The following is a 19,840-nucleotide window of genomic DNA, read 5'->3' on the forward strand; positions in this document are numbered from 1 at the left end:
GAAAAAGCTCTAGGGCTTTTCAGCCATTTTACTAAAAACCTCAGTGGATTTGGGGTCTTTGAGAACCTGGCACTCTGTTGCTGACTGTTGAAAATCTAGTTTGCACAAAGTCGTGACAAAAGGTCTGCACAAAGTCTTAACACAGGCCCATCTGCACCTGCTTTCATGGTAATTCCAACACTTGTGAAATTGAAAGTGTGATGAAAACACCATTCTTCTGCTCAGTGGGCTATTTGTTACAAACATCTTCGGCCTTTTTAGGGATTTACAAATTGCAAGTACAGTTTTGACTGAGGGCTGTGACTTGGTTTCTGCATTTTTATGGGACAGCAGCTACTTGTAAAATTTTGAATATATAAATACACATATTTTTGTATTTTCCTATTGTGACATCAATTCCATTTTGAGTGTTCGTACCTTCTATTAATAGGAGTTATTTAAGGCTGGATGAAGATGTGCTTTGGAAAGTTAGCAAAAATATCCATTAAACGAAATTAAAATAAGTCGAGTTAAAACACACAGTTGGGCTCCTTAGTACTTAAAAATACTGATAAAGGAAATTTTACTTTGAAACACAACTATTGTCTTTAACTGTGTTAGGTGACTGATGCATTTATTACTTTTAGTGAGCCAGGGCCTACCCTTTAAAGCTTCCCTGATATTAAAAGCTGGAAAGGTTGATTTCTGCCAGTTTTTGTTTGTCCTTTAGAGCTTATGTCAATGAGGATCAATGAAGTTATATTAGATATTATATTAGCACCTTGGTCACGAGTGGCATTACTAAATCTAACAAAGTTGTGTAACTGAGCACTCTTAATATCTTCTTTTTAAGAGTCTGTTCACACTTCCCTGTATTTTATGCTTTTCTTGGGCTTCGCAGGTGTACATAACTCATGCTGTGTTACATTTGCATGGATATATCTATAGATACGCTTTCATCTTAATGCTAAGCCAAAAATTTTGAAACTATTTGCGGGTGATGTATCTGCACTCTGCACAGCTCTTGCTTGAACTCCATCATTGCAGCTGGAGCTGCTGGGATCACGAACCGGCTGGCGGTTCCTCCGCTGCTGCACTTGCAGCCCCGGCCGGCTTGGCCTTGGGAAGGAACATCTTTCTGGACCATTTCTTACCGAATTGTATTCTTGAACTCTGCTCTTGCAGCATTCTCCCCTGTCTCTTGCATTTCGGTGGCATTCCTCCTGTTGTTTCCTTTAACATTCATATTCATATTTTTTCAGCGTTGGCAGGTGTGTATTTCACACTAACATGAGGGGTTTTTGGATGTTAGACTGCTATTTGCTTATGGTAATTTCCAGTCATCATAAGGTGACTGTTCAGAGAGATGAGCAGAGAGGAAAAAAATTGTCAAGCATTTACAGTAAATACTCTCTGCTTTTGGAAACGCTGTCAGAAGTTTAATTGTTAGGTTCAAGTAAGTTTGTCATGTGCCAGACAGAATCAGTCTGCCGTAATGAACGGGTTACGCACTTCACCAGCAAAAAGGGAGAGTGAGAAACCAAGGGATGCTCAGGATTCCCTGTCACCTTGCACTGCAGAAGGAACGGGGTGGGCTTTTTAACCTAGCCTGTAATTAGGTTTTGCATGGAAGCATATATTACTGTGCTTGCCTTGCCAAAGCTCTTCAGTGTGATGGATGAGATTTAAAGGTTGATCTGACTAAATTGCAATGAGAATACTAACGACAAAGATATTTCTGTTGTGAACTATTCCTACTAGACATCGTAGCTGTGACAGAAATGGTGTAAGATAATGGACAATAAAAGTCACTCAAAAATAATACTCTCCTAGGACTGGGCTGCCTTCCCCACAGCACATACCCCGAACCAGGGCAATAATGTAATCATAAGCCAAGATCATCATTTAAATATATAGGTAATCTCATATAGTATCCTGACAGATTTATTTTATGAGCAAGCAAGACGAAGAATATTATTGGGCAGTAGAGAGGAAGAAAGTGTTAGTGCTGTGGTCGTGTTGATTTTGTAGAGCAGTTTGCGTGGCTCCAGCGGTGGGGCTGGGCAGGAGCAGCGTCCGCTGGCTGCGGGAGGCGGGGGAGCCGGCGCTTTACGGGCACTGCAGCATCTTAGTCACTGTTCGTCTCCATTCTTTGTATATGTTAAAAGATGGAAATTCGTGCGGTACTTTAAGCAACATACTTGGCTGTGTTTAAACAACTCAGGGATTTCTGAACTATACAAGACTTGGTTTTTTTGTTTTACACAAAGTATCTAAACAGAGCTGCTTACCTCTCCCTCCCAAGTCCCCATGTAGTGCAAGGATAGGAGAGTGATATAGTAACGGAGTGCAAAAGCACATACATATCTCTTGCATGATATTTGAGGGCATTGGAGCGGGTCAAAGGTACGAAAGGCCCCGTAATGTTTCCAGGAAGGGCACAGCTGCCTCCGCTTCACAGCCAGGAACACCGAGTCTCCTCAACTGGAGTCGTGTCGCTTTTACAGTAGGAAGTGGTGCAAAAATTGAAAACCTCATAGCTTATTCTGCAGAATACTTTTTGCGGCAGTGCTAGGGAAAGCTGGAATTGCTGTGGCTTGTTGTACGTTTATAAAGCTGTTCACTGTGAAGTCTCGTGCTCTGGGCAGTGCCACCCCTTGCTGTCCCCTGGGTTTAGCAGCGACTGGAGTGTTCGGGGGTGGCTCCTCCAGCGCTGTGGGCAGCAGCACAGCTGGACGTGGGCACACGGCAGCAGCTGGGGCGGCTCGGGAGAACGTGAGGAGTCTTGGTACAGAAACTGGTTTTAACACTGAGCACTCAAACTGCTGCTTTGCTGTCTACTTTAGAGGTACGTGATCCGGTCATGTTGATTATATATCTGGGAGTAAATAATTTGGCCTGTGGTTGGGTTTGAGGCGTGCAGAGACACATGGTGATACCGATGAGACTGGTCACAGCTGTTTCACCGAGCTGGTTTAGAGAGGAGCTGCACCCAGGGCAGTCGGGTGTGTGAGGCTGAACACCAAGATGCTGATGAGGTTCTCCTCCTTAATGAGTGTCTCGTAACTAATGATCTCGGCCTTTGCTACCAAGTGCCCTGGGCTGTTCTGCTCTGAGAACCCCGCCGGTCAGGTATCTGCAAGGTACCACGGCCTTCCATGGGGATTCACGTTCTGGTTTGCTTTCCACTGATTCAGGCTGGGATGAATGGATGGGGTGGGGTGTAAGGACACTTGGGTACCCAAAGAGGAATCGCAGCCTCGGACATGATGGGGGACCTGGCTGCATAAGAGGGTTTTTATTTTCCCATGCTTTGTAAAAACTCCAGGTTAGCTGTGGATACTGCCACCGTATGTGGTAATAACTGTACTGCAGAAGGGTACAGTAAGTGGCAGGATGCTTAAAGACCATGAAAGTTATGTAGTTCAGCTTTTTACTGCCGTGTGGTGAACATGCACAACGTGCTGTATGTAGAAACAGCTTCTCTGAGCATTGAGGTACTTCCATCCTGACCCGTATAGCCTGGGTGAGGTGAGAGGTTGTAACGCATTCAAGTAACTTTGAAAAGACTGTTCCTTTCCAAAGGAATGAAGATATGGCTTTTGGTATGCTGGATCTCATTCAAATGCTTATGTTAATTGCAAGTGAGAGTTTCGTGGTAATTTTTGGATTCCATGAGATAGCTTAACGCACAGATTATTTAGCCTGAATGGAGAGATGGAGTAAGGGGTGGCTGAACAGATTTAAACATTTCTTATGTGTTACGGTTTTCTTCAGTAGTCTAGAATGACTCCTATCTAACCTGTTGCAGCGAATGTCCAAACTAACTTCAAGGATTACAGAAATGTAGCCCACAGCGCGGTCGCTTCCTCGGGAGAGGGCGTCTGGAATGGGCGTGAAGCTCCCTGGTTTTAAGTAGTTGTACTGGACACAGTCACGTTCTCTGCTCAACGTTTTCGTGTTTAAAAATGTAATCGCAATATTTGTGTTGCAGTTAGACTTTTCTAAAGAGAACTTTGTCGAATTACAGCTCTGTGTGGTCTGTGTACCGTTGTTGATGTAATGAAGTGCCTTTGTGCGTTGGCTGCGATCTGAGGTCCCCGCGTGAAGGCCCTTCCCGGGCATCCCCGTCCTACCTATCCCAGAATAGCTGAGCTGGCAGCTTGGGGCAGGACACGCTGTCCCGCAGGTGTCAGCGGCTCCAAGCTGCTGTCATGTGAGCTGTCCGTATCTCTTTTCAAAGCTGATATTTGGTTCTTACTTCTTCCCTTGCTTCCAGCTGTAGTGCTTTACACAAACAGTGACCAAACCCAAATACTCTCTGCCTAATACCTTCCCTTACCTGCTGGTGGCAGCTCGTCTGTTCTGAGCTTTTAATTGCCTTCCCCTTGTCTAATCCCTCATGGTAACTAATTGTACCTTGAGTTTCCTTATGGTCGCTGGAAACTATGGTTCTGTTAGGAATGGCCCAGATTTGCATATGATCGGATGACTCAGACTCTCATATTGAGAAAGAACTCCCTTTTCTCTCTTTGAGCTCTAGTCCTTTCCGAAGGCAGGACGCACTGGGTATGATGTTTGATCGGTGTTAGACTACAGATATTTCACATGACAATGCCTGGACATGCCTTTTATCTTGAGGCTGTTAATGTGAAATTTCTGAATTCCTGTGGAGGTAAGTGGTGAGAAGTGAGGCTGTCAGTAGCTGCTGTTCCCTCGCAGTGTTTGTGCTGTGCTTGTGGACTTAGAAGAGAAAGAAAGTGTGTTACACTCTCCCTTCAAGCAAACAGCCTTTCTTCAAATCATGAGTAGTAGTTAAGATCTGGCAGTGTAATGTAAAGTAGAAATTTCATAGGACAGTTTAATGTTGATATTAAGGACGTATTTTTATTCTTAAAATATTCACCTGGGTACTAATAAACCTACAGATGCCTGATACTGAAGGAATCTTCAAATCAAACTTCTTCATACTAATTAATAGTGGTTATCCTCCCACTGGAGTTCCGTAGTACCAACTCTGAGAGCAGCCCATGTGTTAGCCTGGTTATACACAGCAGCTCTCACCACTCTTTCTAGTGAGTATTTGTTAGAGTGAAAGTTCATTTGCTTAAGAAACAAAAGCTTTTTCTCTGCTTTCTCCCCAATACTCTGTGTGCACATTAAGATGCTAAAGGCTTATTTATTTCACTTACAACTGTTAAAAGAACCACGTGCAATTTGCTACAGAAATTCTTCTGCATCATATTTTCTCCTCCACTCCCCCAAATATTTAAAATACCTTTGTATTTTAAATTAAGAGTTAGTCATTGCCCAAGTGCCAGGCATGCACTATTAATACACTAATGAGGTCAGGTTGTGCTCTTTCACTGAGTGAATACTTGCCAGAACTCTTGAAACAAGTTTCTGCAAATGCTTGTGTTGGCCACTAAATCTTCCCTTGTCACCATTAGGCTTCTGGTGGCTGCTAAGGACAGCAACAGTGCGACTCTAAATGGCGTATTACCTAGAGTGCCTGTGGATAATGAATAACTAGCTATGAATAACATTATTAAGTAAGCCCCCAAAGCCTGCATACAGCCCTTTGTGGGGAAGGGGCGTTAGTGTTTGTTGTGTGTTCTCCATGTGCTGTATTTGAGGACTGGCCAGAGCCTGACCCCAGGACTGCCCTGGAGCAGGAGCACCGGGGTCCGCTCCCGAGGTGTCCCTGAATAGCAAAAGCTTGGGTTTATGGTACTAATCTTATCATAAAACTAATCTTATCATACTGCGAAATAATTTGATCCAAGGTAGACCCAAGATGTGACGTGTAGTTTTACGTTACAAGTGCCGGATTTCCCAGCTCTTCACCAGCTGTGCTACCAGCGTAAATGAAGGTTAAATAGTTGTTGTTGTTGTGACTCAGAATTGCACAAACAAGATCTTTGCACTTGAAAAAGGGAGGGGAGACTCAATTAGTCTCTATTGGGTGAAGGGTAATTTTAGAGTGAAAATAAAGGAGCATTGCAAACAGTGATGGTGAATTTATTTTTGTCTCCTTACAGTAAGCTTTGTGTGTGATAACTTTTGCTAGATTCTTTTCTGCAATGCTGCATCCTTTTAACTTCTGTAATTTTTGGAGGAAATTCTGCTGGAAAACTTGCTTAATAGTTGCTGCAGGTACAACTGGAACAAATTCATTAACGGACTTTCCCTCGTTTGTTTGTTCCTAGAGTAGTACTTCGACCTTGTTGAATCTAATGCAGTTTCTAGCTGCTGCTTCCTGTGGCTTACCAACCTGCATGAAAACTTGGCATCTGGGGGTGGGGAAGAAAGAATGTGGGCAAAGCTACAGTTTTAGGTTGTCTCTTTCCAAAGAAAGCTGTAACTGTCTGGTGGGACTTTTTGTCATTTTTATTTTACAAATGGAAACGTGCTAACCTCTCTGGAATTGTCCATTAAGTGTGTGATCCCGTTGGGGATGGTCTGGGTTCAGTAGTTCTAGGGCAGGTAACACTAGCTGCTGTTACCGTACACGAAAGCAACGTCTTTTGTAGGTGACATACTGCTGACCAAATAAAGCCATTTTCTGCTATTTTGCTTATTATGAAATGATACCACTAATATTCATAATATTGGTATTTTTGTTTTGTGATGTCGGGGGAGCGAGGGTGGCTCTGAGCTGTTGCTGATCCTTGCAGCTGTGGGTGCCCAGCTGAGCTCCTGCGCACGGGGGTAGACGAGGGTCTGTTTCCTGTGAGAATTGTGTGTGTGAGTCAATCCGAGGGGAAAAGGGGAGGAATCCGTTCTTGCTGTCTGATGGACAACCCCATGTAGGCACACCCCTAGCAAGAGTTTCTTGCTTTCAGCGCTGGATGGACGGTGATGAGACTTCTCTCTCCCCTCTTTGTTTTCACTCCAGCAGAACTGTGAGGCAGAGTTTGGTATGATACCATGGAAGGGCAGCACAACCACCCGCATCATCTAGGGGACCAGAACAACCCTCTTTGCAAGCTGCCGGGGCAGGAGTATCAGCATGATCCTCAGGTAAGCGCATGTGTCCTTCAGTCTTTCTCCTTTTCTGTTTTCTTCCCTTCCTTTTATAAAAGTCTATAGATCTCTTGGCATTTAGCCTTTTGGTTTTTTGCCCCTTTTGTTAATAGTGCGGTTACAGCAGTTTTAGGGTATATCCAGTTTGGGATTCTGCCAGTCAGCCAGAGTTTCCTGAACCTAGTTTTTTGATGATAAGAAGAGAAAAAGGAAACCCTTTGAATTTTTCTTAAAGCAAGTATTTTAAAATCATCTTATAAAAACATTTACTGTGTTGGCTTTCTCCTCTCTTTGATTCTTTGAAGAAAAGTCCAAAGAAAAGCAGCTGACTGTGTAAGTGAATAAACGTATTTTATCTCCTTTTATAGTTTAATAATAAATGCTGAAGAGTTAATTACCAAACACAAGAAAAAGTCCTACGTGAAACTGTAGGCTCTCTGCCTTCATTTCCTGAGAGTCTCTGGAATCTCTCCCATAATGTATTTTGTCTGTACTATTACCAGGTTTCACTACAGTGGCTTCTCTCTCTCCTCCTGGCCTTTCCGCACAAGTGGGCTAAGCCTCAGGTTGGGCCTCTCTTCAAAGTGACATCAATACCTGCACTGTAATCATGAAACTCCCACTTTGTGAACTCTGGCTCCTTGCCTTTTTTTAGACTGTCTGCTTATCAGAGCAATTAACTTTTACTTATGTATGTTAAGGAGTACACAAAGCATCATGGAAAAGCTGTCGGCAAGACGACTGCCGCTGTGGTGTGGCCTGGGGGAGGGCCTGTGGGTGGTGTCGTTCCAGATGTGCGGTCCAGGGGGGATCCGGGGTCCCTGAACGGGAGGCAGTTGTTAGGAAAGTTGTATCGAAACGGGGTGGGATTTGCAAAAACCCAGAGTTGCCTACACGTGGAGTACAATGGTGAATGTGTCTTCGGCAGCTCTGCTGGGAAAGCAATGTCGTATGGAGCAAAGCCCCCCTCTCCTAATGTAGCAATTTGTCATATTAAGTCATTTAATAATAATTGAATCCCCTTGATTAATCTCCTAGAATTAGCCAGTTGCATTTTGAGCAATTAGGGTTAATTACTGCCTCATTTGGCAGGATAGAGCCCCTGTAATTATTTCATGAACAAGATTAGGAAGTGTTCCTGTGCAGCAGATACATTCGTGGCATCTTGGAGCACATGTTAGAATTTGTAATGACATAGTTAAGTGTAATTAGCAGCTAATAATCTATGTTCTGCTGCTATGCTGATGCTGAGTGGGCTCATTTTGCTGTATGGTCATTGTTCTGTGAAACCTCCCCTCAACTCTGGTAATATCCAAGTTGTATTAATGGAGGTCTCTGAGTATATTAACTGCTCTGAGAATGATGTGGTTTGGAATTAGGATTGCAGGAAGACTTCCTTTTGGATTTGCTGTTAAAATAATAATTTTTTTAAAAGCTGAATAGCAAAAATATTCTCCCAGAGAATAGAAACAAATACCTCTCCTCAGCAAACTCAGTTTAGAAATTAACAAAAATTGTAGTATTTAGAGAGCAGGCCACCTTACATTGATGGCACGATATGATTGCTTATTACATATTTTTGATTTTCCATTTTGCAGGAACATAATTATATATCATTTTCAATTTGCTGGTACCTGTTACCTGGAAGAATTCAAAATTGCATCGTTTTTTTCTTCTGAAGATATAAGTAATGCAGACATGCTATATAATAGGTTGTGGAAGAGAGAGGTTTGGGAAGGGAAACTTGACCCAACTTGTCTTGCAAGAAATGTCATCCATGGCAGGCAGGGGTAGGAGCTTACACAGAAAAAACCAGAACTGGAGCTTTTTGTGTCTCAAGTGAGGAGGGTTTTGTGTGGACTGGCCCTCCCTTCCAGCCTCCTCGTCCCAAACACTGTGTCACCCGGTGAGCAGAGCAGCAGTACGCGCCTCGGCAGGAGCTTTGCCTGCAATTAGGCTGCTTCCTAAAGCTTTTCTTTTCATTCTGACAAAGTTGTTATTTCTGTTTTATAAATAGGATAGAGCTATGAGTGAGTATATCAGACTTCTGTCTTTAACTACTATAGTAATAAGGTGACACTTTTGAGTAATGTTTCATATTTGAAGTTTTCTAATTAGAGTAAGTGAATATATAAATATAAAAAAGACCAAATAAAATAGCGGTTTAGCTGCTGGCTCCCTTACCTGCCCAGCATTGCCCCGATGAAGTTTGTCAGCAAGAGACAGAACATTCTCTGGTAACGTTCCAGAGTGAAAGTGTCAATTATTTAAGTCTGTAGATTACTTGGTGTTTATAGCAGTAAGCAGTAAAAGTTATTTAGGAATAAATCAGTGATATAAAAATACAGTGCTATAATTTTTTACTTAGTTTTTGTACTACATAAACATAATAAGTCACTTTTAAATAACCCTTTTATGTACTCACAGCGCTTGGCAGCAGAGCTGCTCACAGTGGTTTGCTTTGCTCCGCGCGTCGAAGGTAGATTGGAACTGCTCATCTGCCAGCAAAGACTCTTCCATTTCTCCTTCTCTGGAATGCTTGCATTAGTTCTATGTTGAATTTCTTTGTGAATATCACCTTGGTCTGCTATTTTCAAGCTGCTATTTCTCTATTTCCTTGTCAGAAGGTAGTACAAATATCTGCTGATAGGGATTTTTAAGCTTTGAAATTCAAGCCAAGTTCTTCAGCAAACTTTAAATCCCAGGTAACAGGTCAGGTTAAGGATATTTAGTGATGACTCTGTAGTCTAGTTGTGAAGCTGCAAATTGAAAAACCTGATGTATTCTTCAGTAATTACCTGACTACCTGTTTGAAGGATAATCTATATTTTAAAAGTTTCCTCATCTCTTGTGAGCTTAGAAGTTCTTTTTTTAATTGATCTGTTCTAATGTGTTCTCATAAATTCACACTGGAATTTCAACCTCAAAGTATGCAAAATTCTTTTCAGGTAGGCATTATTGGATGGAGATGGGTGTCTAATTTGGGACATCATAAAGAGATTTGAAACACTGGTGTTGATAGTAAATCACTGCCTGTAATGTGTGTGTGTTCAGCTGGAGGGGCTGACGTTCCCCCTCCGCTGCCGCAGATGTCTGTTAAAGGTGAAATTAGTTTACGGTAAATGTCATTCAGATGAAGTATGCACTTTAGAAGCAAGGAAATCATTGCTTTAAAATTAATGGTGCATTGCAAATATCAGAAAAAAACCCTTATATCCAGTGTAAAGATAATTAAAATTCAGGTCAGAAGTGTATGACTTAGTCGGGCTAAATTTTTTAATGAGATTTCAGAAAATTAATTGGGCGAGTATGTTTTTACTCTTCTAAAGAATATTTCATTTCATGGCTCTACAGGAAAGATGCTTTTACTGGCATCTAAAGATAGTAGTGTATGACTTTTTAACTGTTGGTTAACCAATCTTTAACCATTTTTAGGCTGATTACAAATAATCTAAATGTCTTGTGACCTCATAGCCATTTGTGCAGAATGACGACTAGTGCCAGTTTTCCACGTGCCAATCAGACAGCAGTAAAACAACTGACTTTGTTGTTAATTAACATCAGCACTCTGGGTTTCTAGACTGTGCAATTAGCAGAGAACATTCCCCTTTTTTCAGCTCCTTGAGGCTTATTGCTGTGCGTGCCTCTGGGAGCGGCAGCGGGACGGACGCCGCTCGGCAGCACCTCTGCTGCAGCCCTGGGGCGGGGGCTGCAGGACAGGCTGCGTGCACACTTTGCTCAGGACTATTTAGGTTTAGCCCAGCTTTTGAATAATTACAAAAAGGTCATTTGTTGGACAAACATTAATATTTCTGGAGATTGAAAGTCTACAAAACAGTTTTTCTTATTCTTCCTTATGCCAAAATACAAATTCTGAGCTGTACGACCACTCAGTGCCTGGAAGATCTGGGGGAAGTGGTATCAAATCTCCAGCTGCAAGTTTTGGGCTGTTTGTACTCCTGCATGCCCAGGAGTCCTCTCCGCAGCACCAGAACAGCCATCCCTGGCAATGTGGAAGCACAAGAACAAACTCCATCCTGTCACCAAGAGCAAGTGTGTAGTAAGGAGCTTTTCCGATACCGTCATCTTATATATTTGCCCGACTTGCTTTATAATCTGATCTGCAGAGACCCCTGTTAATCTTTTAGTTTCTTATCCTTGCAGCACATCTGTTCAGGTGCATGCAATGTAATATAGCTGAAGTTTTATTCATTGGATTTTTTTAGTATTATAAAACCTTATTAATTCTGTTTTGCAGGAAGTCTCATAACATCTCAAAACTTGAGGCTGAAAATTCTGGCAAACTTCTCTGATAAGTGTAGTGACAAGGGCTGTCATTACATACTTCTGCCAGCTTTGAAATTTTTGCTCTTGCATCAGTGATTACGTCTAGAAGAGAATGTGTGTGCCAGAGATGTTGTCCAGAATAGCTGCTTCTTGGAATAATCTGTGTTTCTTCTTAAAAATGAATAGCTTCTTTATTTGAATGAGGAATTAATTGACTTTACTCTTTGGCCTTTTTTTTTTTTGTTTAACAGAGTAGTGAAGAATGAGGCTTCATTGTGTGGATAAGAGAACAGCCTTTGTCTCAAAACTAGTTCTCCCCAGACTGTCCCTTCCTACAGCTGCCCTGGGAACAGACATGTGCAAACACCCCGTTTTCCTGGTGTCTTTGGAGCTCCAGAGGTTGGGGGGTTTTTGTGGGGTGTTTTTTTTGTTGTTGTTTGGTTTTTGGTTTTTTGGGTTTTTTAAAATAATTTAAGCTCCATTACCTGCTTACATTTAAGTACAGTAAAGCATAAGCGAAGGTTAATTTTAGTCAGCCGTGTGGGAAAATGGAATGCAGGAATTCGGAGCTCTGTGGTGCAGCTTGGTCTAACCTGAGCATGCTCTCCGGTTCGTACCATCATCAAACATCTTCTAGCCTGTATGAAAGCTCCATTACTTTAATTAGGTGTGATAGGTTGTGATAGCAAATGCAAATCTAGGTCATTGCATATGTAAATGTGCAGCTGTAGTCCTGGAGGATGCCAGAACATATCAGCTGAGGTGTCCCCTCCTCGGCCAGCGTTAGCGCCAGCGTGGCAAGCAGACGGCGTGTGCTCACCATGGGAAAGTGGCTGGGACACACACACACCCCCTGTCACTTGCCTAACGTTTATTTATATTTTCAAGTTAAGAAGTTGCTAGATATTTCTTGGCATATGCTTAAAATATTAATTTACACTTTAGCACTCTTGGTTTAAACACACAGTTTAATGATTTATGAAGGGCAAGTGGATACCATCCTTGATTGCAACACGAATTTCTTCCTTAAAAAGAAGTTTTGTGGTATTTGCTACATAAGATCTCGTTAAAACCACTCCCTCTATTGTGAATGTTAACTCCAGGTTTGAAAAACTTTGGCGCAAACTTTCTTACAGGAAGAGTGTGGCTCAGGAGGCACCTGTTCACAGTTAAGGAAATGCTTTGAGTCCTTTCTAGTTTTTTAATTAGGACAAAGTGTTTTGTGATTTTACATACTGACACCTTTGTTTTGGATGGGTAAAGTGATTTGACTGGACAGCTCAATTAATTTGCTTAGTAGCTCATATGTGATAAGTTGGGAAATGGAGATGTTCCTGGTTAGTCACCAGTCAAGTTGGACAAATACTTGTGTTCAGACATTCTTCTGCTGATTTCGTCATGCACAAAATGCACATAAACTAATGTTTTGGTAGCACTCCCTGGAATGAGATGAGTGTTCCTGTATCCTGTAATGTATATTGATGAGTATTACTGTTTGTGAAATCCCTGCAAAGAGAGATTGCAACCAATTTAAACAGAAAGCTGCAGGGGCTGGTTACATTGAGTATTTGCTTGTCCGGTTTCATCCCATGTTGCCATACTTTGTTGATAATTTACTAACCTAAAGGGGAATGTATGTAAATAATAAAGCAATGTTATCTTAACATTCTGCTCTTGGTCTGCTGCCCCACGGGCTGCCTTTTTCCTATCAGTGAAAGGCTACTGCCATTTTCTTGTATAGTACACACTGCAAAACTTCGAGAAACGAGTCCTGAATCTTCATGTCAATTTTCATTTTGCTGTGTTACAGCTCGTAAATGCAGTGCTGAGGGTGACCCCCCCTTTGCCCCGCAGGCTGTGACCCCCGCCCTGGCGGAGTGATCTGCAAAGGGAAACGCTCCCCGCCGTGTCAGCCAAATACTCGATGCAATTAACTTCTATTTCTGTGTGACTTGTCTTCATGAATAATGGCAAATTCGAATGCAGCCTTCTTATTGGTGTTGGCTATTGTTCATGAATTAAAATTTTTATTGTGTCATCTTTAGCCTAGAGAAATGAAAACCATTTCTCATAGTATGAGAATGTTTAAATGCATGTGGTGACAGATGGAAAAATTTACCTGTGGCCTTGGCATTTCAAAAATAATTACTCGAAGTGTCATTTCATCTGAAAATGAGTGGGTTTGCTCTTTTAGGGAACTTAAACTGAGAAGGCTGATGACCATGATGGCCTAGAGTTAAATTTCCAGTTGTGTGCCTACTTGAATTAGCAGGCATTGGATCAACGTTATGGTATTGCGTTTGTGTCTTCTCTGGAATTTTTAACGGTCCAAATTTCTGAGCTGAGCAGCAGGCCCCTGTGTTCAGCGCCGCAGAGCGTGTCCCCCAGCGAGGAAGCGCTGCAGAACAAACAGCCTTTCAGAGCAGAGGGACGGGGGCACGGTGGCAGCAAAACAACCTGAGAGTCTGTTCGCTGTCTGGGTTATGACTTACACACTCATCTCTGTGTCATCAGCATTTAGTAAACGCAATCGTTTTTCTTGAGCGCGCCTGCAGTTAGAACAGTGGGGATTTCTCCTGCGTTCGTTGTGATGAAGATGCTGAGAAGGTGACAGTTTTCAAAGTAGCTTGTCTTGGTTGATTGATGCAGTTCGTGCGTCAGAAATTACTACTTTAGGGACTTTATTGATGAGTTTTACCTAAAAACATTGAATTTTACAACTGTATTTACAAACCCTCTCCCGAATCACTGTGACGGTAGTTCGGAGTTGCACAGACGCCTTGAAATCTGGAAGCTTTTTCAAGTGTCCGATTTATACTTTTTGTTGCTTGTTGAATTGTAGTCGTTTATGTTGCAGAGCAAAGTGTTTGCTTGCGGCTGTATGCTGCACTTGGACAGCGGCATCTGAAGTGGACTAAGAAAACCGAAGGTGTGAAAAGGAAAGCCAGTCCTCTCCATTGTGCATTGTCTATCAAATCAAGACCAAATTCCTTTGTTTGTCTTGCTGGGCAGTCCTTACTGTGAGGAATTATGATTAGTCATAGAAACGGCTAGTTTGCGGTCATAATGCAGATTGGAAAGGCACGTTCATGTTTTTGTGTCACTTTTTCTAATGCATTGATTTAATTTCCTTTGACTTGAACAGAGACATTTAACGTCGTACCCGTATCGCTGCACATTGGCAGATTTTCAGATAGAGAAAAAGATCGGCCGAGGACAATTCAGTGAAGTTTACAAAGCAACTTGTCTTCTGGACAGAAAACCTGTTGCATTAAAGAAAGTTCAGGTGAGCTTTTGAGTTCAGAGTCTTACTATTTAGCAACTAGAATGGGAACGTTTCAAGTGTTTACACCGATTACTTTGAGTCAGACACCTCTTCCTATGTTCTTTTGTCAGCATTAATAATGCAATAAAATGGTTTATCAATTGAGAGTTTAAGGTTTGAGACCACTGGATGATCTGGTTTGATATTTTCACATTAAAAAGACCCAACACTCTGCTTTCTGATTTTATTCAACTGGGTTTTAGAGGTGTGGGATCTTTATTGTTTCAAGATAAGGAATAAAGAAGAATGCTTCTGAAGATCTCGAAGCAGTTTTACCAATACCGGAGAGCTCAGGTTGGTTTCGTGGAGCTCAGTTCACAGCAGAACAGGCCCTGGGGCCCCACTGCCCCTGGAGCCCCACGGGACCCAGTTCCATTCTGTGCCGCGTGTTGGCACTGGGTGGTGTTTAGCCCTCGGCATCTTGGCGTGGGTTGATATTTCTAAGTCAGAATAATGTTGCGGTAGTGCAATTTCATATTTATTTTTAATTTCTCTTTTTACTTTATAGAAAGGGTTCACTAAAGTATTTTAAAACGTGTGTGAAAGAACGAGGCTGCAGTGGCCATAGTCGTACTATAGTGGTTTCAAAATAAAGAAAACATTGATCTTTGTTTGGTCTGGTGATTGTGTGTATTTTCCTTATGGTAGAGGATATACAAATTGGCAAAGACCGATTTCCTATTATCATATAAAATTTCATTTTTTTGTCGTTGTTTCATTTTCATCTTATCTGGTTTTGTCTTTGAAGATTTTTGAAATGATGGATGCCAAGGCTAGGCAAGATTGCATCAAAGAAATTGACCTCTTGAAGGTGAGAATTTTTACAATGACTCTTTCGATTTTTTTGTTTTGAGAAAAAAATAGTTTTCAGATTGGCAAGTCATTTACCTTTTATGGCACATAAAGCTTCTGTAGCACACATGATGATCTTAATAGACCGTGTGTTCTTTTGCAAGCTAGAATGCCTGCGTGATGCAAGAGTTTTGTCTTCAAGCTTTTACTGAGTTTTCTCATAGTCAAGGAATCTATTAAAAATCTTTCTGTCTTAAGAAAGCCACAAGCACTCCTCTTTCAGAGAAGCATGTAAATTCTGCCTTTTACGTCTTTTGGTTTGTTTGTCACTTGTAAAATTCGACGTTTTTGTCATCCCTGCTGCTGTAAAGTCCGTGTCTGCCTTGCAGTTGTGTCTGGTGTCTGGCCATGTAATATGGGATATTGATATTTTTAAAACTTTCTTGCTACTTTTAAACTGGTGTCTAGTATGAAATATTTATAGACTATTACTAAAACAACTTGCTGTAAGAGCTTTTCTTTCTTTGCTGTTTTTATTTTTAATGTAGACCATTGAGGAATTTGTGAAGGAATTACACAGACTTGCTGTAGTCCATCCCTGTCAAAAGAATGCTTTGTCTTTTTTGATCAAAGTCTTCTGTGTGGCCATGGAAACAAAGGGAGTGTTTTGTCATTTCTAAATGGAAATATAATTATTCAAAATTTAACAGAAGTCAGACAAAATTCTGTATTGCTTTCAGTGTAATTCTTGCTAAAAGGTTTAGGTAAAGCAGCTCCATAATGTGGCTGTAATCAGCATTTGGGCTGCCAGCACCCACAGCCGCTCATTCGGAGGAGACTTACCCTTCCCCTAGCTCTTGCTGCAGCGCTGCTGTGCATACACATCAGGCATTAACTGCCAGCAAACTTCAGGTGCATTAAAGAAACAGGAAATGTCATTAACCCAAGATAAAGTGTTTTCTAATATTGTATGCGTTTAAGGAGTTGTGAGAATTAATAGACTTTCCTTCTGACAAAAGACATTTCAGTCTTTTCCATGCCATGGACAAATATCATAGAGTTATAAAAATAACTCCGAAGTCAATGTATTTATTTAAAATAAGATCGACAAAAGGGAGAGCAGAGAATGGACGTTTGGCTCACCCAGTGTGGTCTACCTGGCTGCTCTGGGAAAACAGAGCTCAAAGGTCAGTGACAGAAATTGTAGGAAAAGCACATTCGTCTGCGTTCACACAGGTGTTGGGCTTTGTTATACACAATAAACTAAGTGCCTTCATTTAGTCCTGTGAGTAAAGTAACAATCTGAGAAGATGCAAATTTTTAAGAAACACAGAAGGAAAAAAATACCAATTGTGAGTGTAAAAAGCTGTACTGAAATAAAAAAAGCAATTAGTGAAGATGCAAGCATAAATAATCAGAAAAATCAACTGAGATATGCAATTTATGCATTATTATCCTCCGTCAAAGTTTTATTTTAATTCTGTTCTTCTAAGGGGCGAAGGGACCTCAAGGTGTATCGTAATCAACAGTTGGGGGTTTTGTTTATATTTCATGGGGTGAAAAAAATCAGTTATTGCTTAAAAAAACTGCTTTCAGGACATTGCTTTTAAATGTTTTGTGAGTTCACAACAGAAAAGATTATTGCACACTATTTTGGGTTGTATTGCTTTTTACTCAAGACACTTTTATTATGCTGTGCTTGCAATAAATGATATTTCTTACAGGATTCTTGTCGATGGTAGCTCAGAGCACAGTTTGTATTTGTGCCTATTGTGAACTGTTTTGCGTAATGATTACAAAAACATACAGGTATTGTATCTTGGAGTCGTCATTACTACAGCGTGTTAAATTTTGTTCTTGCTTTCCCTCTATCTGCAGCAACTGAACCACCCCAATATAATTAAGTATTTGGATTCTTTTATTGAAGACAATGAACTGAACATTGTCCTGGAACTGGCTGACGCTGGGGATCTCTCTCAGATGATTAAGGTGAGGTGTCGGATCCGGGGGTGCTGCACGTTCCCAGGCTCAGGCAGAGCCGCGGGGGGACCAGCAGGGCTGTGCTGGGAGCACTGGGGCTCTCCTGGGCTCTGAGCGCCCGCAGGGGCTTCCAGAGCACAAACCCAGGTGTCCGCTGGCGTTTGGAACACGCTGAGCTGTGTCACTTGTTTCTGGTCGCCGCCTCAGAAAGAGCCAGTCTCTGTGTGATTTGGTGGGACGTGGGTGTTATTTGCAAGGTTGTTTTATCCAGTCTGTGATTGATGGGGACATTTAATTACTGTTCAATTCACTGTTCACGTAGCCTGTCTGCCGCTCTGAAGACATTCAGGAAACTGTATTGACTGACTTTGCAACAGGGATTTGGGGTTGAGAAATTGTTTCAAGTACTTGCTCTTCTCTTATGTTGCTCTCAGGAATACTTGTATTGCTGCAAACCAGCTTTAGTTGAGCTGTTACCACCTGCTTTTATATTTTCTTTGACATGTTAATCTTTAGACATACATCCCTTGTGAGAACAGATGTGTTATATCATGTTTGTTAGCACTCTCAACCTTCTCTCCATGTTTTACCTGTTTTTTGCCATCATTATTCTGTAATTATCATAAATGAATGTTTGGAAAGTTCTCCTCCTCCTTGTTGTCACAGTTAAAATATCTTATTAACAGATTTGTTTTCTTTGCCAGCAGAGCTATGAGGCACTAGGCCAAAGGCTGTCAAACAAGTTACCGGTTTAGTCCATAGTCAGCGGCTAAATTTACAGTACCCCTGAAAATCAGCTGCGGCTCACAGGAGAGTCCCCCCGGGTGAGCCAGCCAGGAGCGGGCGCTTGGCAGAGACCCGGGGAGACCCCGAAATTCCGGCCCCGTGGCGCGGTGCCTCCTGCCCCGCGGGGTCGGGTTCCCTTGTGCTCGCCGGGGCTGTGGAGAGCTCGTCTGTATTTTTGTCTTTCTCTGTTTTCTTGTGGCTTCTTGGATGTTTCACCCTTTTCCCAACAGATCCTGGGAAACTTGCAGTTCATCTCAGGCTTTTGGTAGTTGTGGTTAAAGATGGAAAAAAGCGAGGATTGTGAGAGCAGGAGTTAGGGCTGTCATCCTCCTGGGAGGTGCAAGTATTTTGCTTGACTTTTAAATCTTATCTTATAAAAGGTTTTACCTACATAGTTGTTAGATATCGTCATATAAAACATTTCCCTCCCCTGCCCCCCCTTTTTTTGGTCATTTACACCTTTTAGTTTAAACTTTCCCGACTGTGTTCATTTATCTATCAGGGTTGGCTATTTAATTTTCTGTCATTAGAAATGGGAGTTACATTTTTCCAAAACACAATTTGTTGATTCTGAAGTTGATAACTTGAACAGCACTGTAATTTCCGTTCTTTCTGCCAGTGCTCCCCAGTATGGGCTGTTTTCTCCCATGTTTATTGCAGGCATGACAAAGGTTTTTTCAAGGTCATATAAATGGTATTTTTCCATTGGTGCAAATCTTGGAATTTCTTTTTTTTTTTAAAATAAAGAAAAAACCTTCCAAAACCCAAGAGGGAGCGCAGGTCTCCTGAACACAGCGTTACCTGCAGAAGTGCGGTTTTCCTGCTGCCCCGCTGCGTCCCCCGCCGGCCCTCGGGAGTCTGAGCTTATGTGAGCATTTGCAGTTGCAGCGAGGCGGTAGGAACAGCAGTAACAACGCTGCGGAGGTGCGAGGGTGATAAAAACAGGGACTGTCTTTGTCACGCCCCTGGTGCCTGCATTATTTATGAGCCATTGTAAAGCTGGTGTAAGGGAGTGCTGCAGGAGAGCCGGGAGAGTTGGGGCTTTCCTGTAAATGTCAGGCAGATCTTATTGGACATGACATTTAGAAAATCAGCACTTGTGGTCTTGCATATCCATTCTTAAATACTTTAATGAGAATTAAATAATTTTATCATGTATATAACACTTTATCCATCACCCTCTGTAATTCCTCTGTGCTCCCTAGCAAGTTTGGTTTGAAACTGTTGCAATCTGTCAGATTTGCTGCCTGGGGAATTGCACGGTCATGCCCCTTCACAGCTAATCTGCAAAAGAAAATTTGCCATTACTTGAGTCAAACACAAACCAGTAACAGCATTTCACGTAAAATATAAAACGTGACAACGGACATCAGATGTCTATAGTGAGAGGAAAAAGCACAAGATGCCGAAAGGGGCAGCAACCAGTTCCCTGCCTTTATTCTCGCTCTTGCATCCTGCTGCGGGAAATCCTCTGGGGTCTGACGCTTGAGAAGTGCAGCTTGTATATCAAACGATGAGGGTAAATCTGAAATCTCTGGAAGCGTGTTATAAGTGTGTTTTGTTAATGCCCTGCATGAAGAGCTGGCTCAGTATCTGGTGTGGGAAGAAGCAATGAGAAGTCGGGGAGCAGTAATGTGAAGTAGTGCAACTTTGGGATGCCTTGGA

General features: G+C 41.9%; 1 protein-coding gene across 2 annotated transcripts in view; it reads left to right on the top strand.

The window, feature by feature from the left end:
• The window catches only part of NEK6 (NIMA related kinase 6), a 51,240-nt gene that overhangs the window by 13,958 nt on the left and 17,442 nt on the right, over positions 1-19,840 (top strand). Inside the window, exons 2-5 of one of the 2 annotated variants that reach the window (XM_065648214.1) lie at positions 6,878-7,002; positions 14,438-14,578; positions 15,366-15,428; positions 17,288-17,398. In XM_065648214.1, the coding sequence (XP_065504286.1) occupies positions 6,910-7,002; positions 14,438-14,578; positions 15,366-15,428; positions 17,288-17,398 (408 nt within the window). In that variant the 5' untranslated portion in view covers positions 6,878-6,909. The remainder of the gene's footprint in view (positions 1-6,877; positions 7,003-14,437; positions 14,579-15,365; positions 15,429-17,287; positions 17,399-19,840) is intronic. The other variant, XM_065648213.1, reaches the window with a different exon arrangement.

Source organism: Caloenas nicobarica, chromosome 19 (assembly GCF_036013445.1).
Source record: "Caloenas nicobarica isolate bCalNic1 chromosome 19, bCalNic1.hap1, whole genome shotgun sequence".
NCBI classification, from domain to species: Eukaryota; Metazoa; Chordata; class Aves; order Columbiformes; family Columbidae; genus Caloenas; species Caloenas nicobarica.